The 4,998-nt window shown below is 30.1% G+C and overlaps 1 protein-coding gene across 1 annotated transcript; it reads left to right on the plus strand.

The window, feature by feature from the left end:
- The first annotated feature begins 284 nt into the window (after positions 1 to 284).
- LOC107867420 (purine permease 1) lies at positions 285 to 4,471 on the plus strand. The gene is made up of 2 exons (XM_016713649.2): positions 285 to 1,063; positions 3,903 to 4,471. Exons 1-2 carry the CDS (start codon positions 377 to 379, stop codon positions 4,272 to 4,274), a joined length of 1,059 nt encoding a protein of 352 aa, XP_016569135.1. The 5' UTR covers positions 285 to 376; the 3' UTR covers positions 4,275 to 4,471.
- The last annotated feature ends 527 nt before the right edge of the window (positions 4,472 to 4,998 follow it).

Raw genomic sequence — 4,998 nt, forward strand, 5'->3', positions numbered from 1 at the left:
TTTTACTTTTCCTGAAATAAAAGTATAAAAATTTTTTATATTTGTTAAAACTCTTTGTTGGAGAAAATTTTTTTGAAACTCTATAAATAAAATATCGCATTCTCATACCATAACACAATATCATCAATAATCTAATCTTTAAATTAATCAAATTATATCAATAATATTATTTTTTAGTATTATTTTATATGTTGTTAGCATAATGCCCTCTCGATTTCGAACTCAAAGATAGGAACGTTATTGTGGGCTGGGGGAATATTTTAGAATTGTTATAAATAGTCAACCATCGTTGGCCCCAATAATTCATCTACCTTAAACATAAAGCAAAAGAAACATAACCTGCAAAAGGTAAAAAAACCCCAAATACTTCAAAGAAATGAAGAACCTTGTCCTCCTAATTTTCAACATAATTATGTTATCAATAGGCAACGTTGGTGGCCCTTTAATCTCTCGTCTCTACTTCATTCATGGTGGCAAAAGAATTTGGATCCCCAGTATGTTACAAACGGTTGGTTGTCCAATTATTCTCATTCCTTTAGCCTTAGCCTATTTCCAACGAAGGAAACTCCAAGGACCCCAGGCTAAAATAATCTTTATTCAACGTCAAGAGTTCATTGCCTCTGCAGGTGTCGGAATCATCGCTGGACTTGATGGATATTTGAACTCATGGGGACCAGCTAAGTTACCAGTTTCGACATCAACGTTAATTAACGCAACGCAGTTAGCATTCACTGCTTTATTTGCTGTGCTAATTGTTAAGCAGAAATTAACAGCGTATTCGACGAATTCGGTTGTTTTATTGATTGTTGGGTCAGCAACGTTAGCTCTAAGAGCTAACGGTGATCGGCCCCAGGGGGAATCGTCGAAGGATTATATGTTGGGATTTATTATGACGTTTGTTGGGGCGGTGTTTTATGGGTTGATGTTGCCGTTAATTGAGTTGATTTATATGAAAGCGAAAAATGCTGTTACTTATACTACTGTGTTGGAGATTCAAATGGTTATTGGTATCTCTGCTACTGTTTTTTGCACTGTTGGGATGATTATTAACAAGGATTTTCAAGTATGTATTCTTTTCTTTACTGAATTCAATTGCAGCAATGGCTTTTTCGTGAATTTCTTATCTGAATTTGAAACTTGTAAGGTTAAACCTCCATTTTTCAACTGTCACTTATTACTCTCTCCTACTTTTGATTTGCTAAGCCGGATAAAATTGAGATTAATTTGAAACTAATTTTATTTTTAATTTAATTTTGAGATATTCCACTTGGATAAAATTTGGTGTGAGATCCAACGAGAGAAGAGTGGGCCGTTTGTCACATCCCTAAAGTAACTACACCAATCACTATCCACCACCTATCTTTCATTTCGAAATATTTACACGGCATGTCCTTCGTCAACGAAATTAAATGTTTAAAAATGCAGGTTTCAATTTGCCTTTTAATATAAAATTTCAATTTATTGAAATAGAAAAAGTAATGTTTATTTATCTATTTTAAAAAGAATGTTAATGTTTTAAATACTAAATCGATTTGTTGAACATTTTTAATCGGAGGCTTTTTAGAAGCAAAATTCACAGATATAAAACTCCAACATGCTTACCACAAATTACAACTCTTCTTCTAAATACAAGTACGGAGTACCAGTTCTGCCCATGTTCCGTCTGGCCAGCCTCCCATTTTCTAGCTGTCTTTATAGATTTTTTTTTTTCGTCTGTATATTAAATGAGTTTAGAATCTCCTACTAAATGTTATCGAGTTAATTTCGTAAAAAGACGAGGCAGCAGCATATAAAAAATTGATTACCGTTCCCACTGTCCCACACATCTTATTGAAAATAGGAATTTATTTAGCTATGAAAATAATAATTTTTTAAAAGTTGAAATGGAAACAGAAGTTAAATTGAAGTTGAAGTTGGTATTGAGTTTGACCATAAATATAAATTGAAATTGCTTTTAAAATTTTGTGAGAGAAATAGGAGTGAAAAAAGTAAAATATTTTAAAAAAAAAATCGGGGTTAGGGGAAGATAAATGGGGAGGGGATTACAATATGGGGAATCGAACTTTTATCAATAAGGTGGAATTTCAGGTAACTAACCAACTAAACTACTAAGAGGTTGTTTGGTTTGAAAATGGTTATCCCGGAATAACTAATACCGGGATTAGTTATCCTGGGATTATCCGGGATAATTTATCCCACCATGTATATGGGATAAGTTATCCCGGGACTAAGGGGAATATGGTAGGATAAGTTATCCCGAGTTGGATTAATCCCTCCAACCAAACAACGAAAAATATGTTCTTTTATTTTATTATCGCGGGATAACCATTTTCAAACCAAACGACCCCTAGGATTCCTCATGAAAAGAGTAAAACTTGTTTTCACTTTTTCAACAATAATTTTTATTAAATTGAAATAATTCTTATGGTTAAATACTACTACTTTCACTTTTTTCACCGAAATAAAATAATTTTTTAGTAAAAAGTCAAAAAAAAATTCATGATCAAACGTCTGCTAAATATTTCATATTAGTTGATCATTTACTAAATTAGAATACAATTAATTAATATTTTTTATTTTTCCTTGTATACTTTCGATGCAAACAATTACAATTTCAATGTTCATTTTTATGTCCAATAAATATAATTAATATATTAAAATAAAATAATAAAATTCATTATTCAATTTATGATTTCTTATAACCTTGAAGAAGAGTGAACAAGTTATATGAAATAAATATTATTACCATTGGTTTTTTATATAATATTTTATATTAAAATATTTATCAAAATTCAAGTAACTTAATCAAGAAGTAAAATATATAAATACTTTAAGGTCCTTAGTAATTCGCGCGGCATAAAAGAAAATATATATAACCCTCGTTAGAGGAAACGGAAGAGATTTATTTACTTCTCCTCTCGTTTTCTCACTTAATTTGTGTAGAAAACAAAATCTTACATTATTGTTTACTCTTTTTTTTATTGTGTTATAAACTTGTAGCTTTCCCTTAAATCAATTGTGTCCTCTTACGCAATAAATGTAAGAAAATGATCGATATCGACCTACTGCCAAACATCTAAATCTGAATTGTTTACATGACGTTAATGATAACCTCTATTACCTTCATTCTTATCTTCTTAGGGAAGTACCTAGCAAGGGAAAGCTTTTAAATTAAAGTTACTAAAAACAAATTTGAGAAAGTAATCTTGTCCCCACTTAGTTTCACTTGCATACACTCAATATGCAATGTAATGGCACATTTAAAATATATGTACAAAGTCATTTGCATAGTGTGTTAAAATCATATTTTATTACTTATTATGATTAAGTGATAAATTAAAATAAAAGTGTTAATAAGAAACTCCATAATGTTTGTAAAGACACACTTCTTCTGTTGAGGTAAACACTGGTGTAGATAAGTGTTTACCTCTAATAATCTGTATGTTGTTATACATCAGCATCGATTGAGAAAAATCCTCTTTTTGCCAATAAAGTTGTGTAAAGTATCCTAGAAAGTAGTTATTAAAAAAAAAAAGGCTAGTAGAACATATATTAGAAAACTATTCGTACATTTAGATACTTGCAGTAAGAAAAAGTTCTATATGAAACAAAAATTGAATTCATGTAACATGAAATAGAGTTTCCATTCTTTAGCCGAAAAGAGATGTGGCTGGCCAGGAAGAGAAAGAATAAATTCATTTAGTGTCCATATTCTTTCTTGTCAAACACAATATATAAGAGTATAAATTCATCTGGATGGTGCTTTCTCAAAAGGAAATAACGATTTTTTCCCTCTCAATTCTATTCCATATATGCTTAAAGTTCATTATTTCATCAACTTTGGATAAGAAGAATCAATAATAGTATATAATACCAAAAATATTAACGACTGATTTTGACAGGCCATTCCAAGGGAAGCAAGTCAATATCAAATTGGAGAAACTATGTACTATATGGTACTAGTATGGTGTGCAATTATTTGGCAATTCGCGCTATTAGGACTAGTCGGAGTAATTTTCTATTCTTCATCGCTGCTTTCTGGAATTATCGGTGCATTTTTACTTCCCGTAACTGAAGTATTAGCTGTAATTTTATTCCACGAAAAATTTCAAGCTGAAAAAGGAGTTGCTATTTTTCTGGCTCTATGGGGATTTGTTTCATATTTTTATGGTGAATATGAGCAAGGCAAGAAGGAGAAGATGATGAAGTTGAAGAAAACTGAGAGTCAAATGTCACAACAATTAGATATGGACCAAACGTCACATGTTGTGTAGCAAAGTTATGGACAAATAATAATGCATGTACCATTTATGTTCTTGTATTATCGTATGCCATTAATTATTAGGTGCAGAAAAAAAAAAATGCTATAGCCTATATTCATCTGGCAGATGCAAAAATCTGGCCTTAAAAGATGTGACTAGAATTTATTGGTTACATACAACTGCCCAATACACAAACATGTTTAGCACTACTTATTCCGTCCTAATTTATTTGTCTTGCTTGTTTTTAATCCTCTTTAGTTTGTTTGAAACTTGAAATGAGTGAATTCTGGGATAGGAGATCATTTGAAGAAATTCGAAATAATAATAATAAAAAAAAAGTAAAAACAATTCATGGCCAAATAGGCCTAAACTCACCTTACCAATTATACTTGTGAAAATTTAATTTTTATTGCTATTAGGTAATATAATTATTCAATGATAAAAATAATATTAAAAGAAAATAATAAATTTCTCTAAATTTGTTAAAATGAGCATATAAAACAGATTTTTTTTTTAAATATAACTGTAAAATGAAATAGAGGAGTTACCAAGAGTTGAGCTTTGTATGTAAAAGCACGTTTATGTAGTTGTTGGACAATACTTGAGTTGAAGATGAAAGAATGTATTTGAACATGAAATTTACAAAAAAAGTGTATTTATACACTTATGTTAGGACACGAGTTTATTTATAAAAGAAGTTTTTGAAAATAAAAAAATTGTGAATAGAAATTTGAAA

This window comes from Capsicum annuum, chromosome 4 (genome assembly GCF_002878395.1).
Source record: "Capsicum annuum cultivar UCD-10X-F1 chromosome 4, UCD10Xv1.1, whole genome shotgun sequence".
In the NCBI taxonomy this organism is placed as follows: domain Eukaryota; kingdom Viridiplantae; phylum Streptophyta; class Magnoliopsida; order Solanales; family Solanaceae; genus Capsicum; species Capsicum annuum.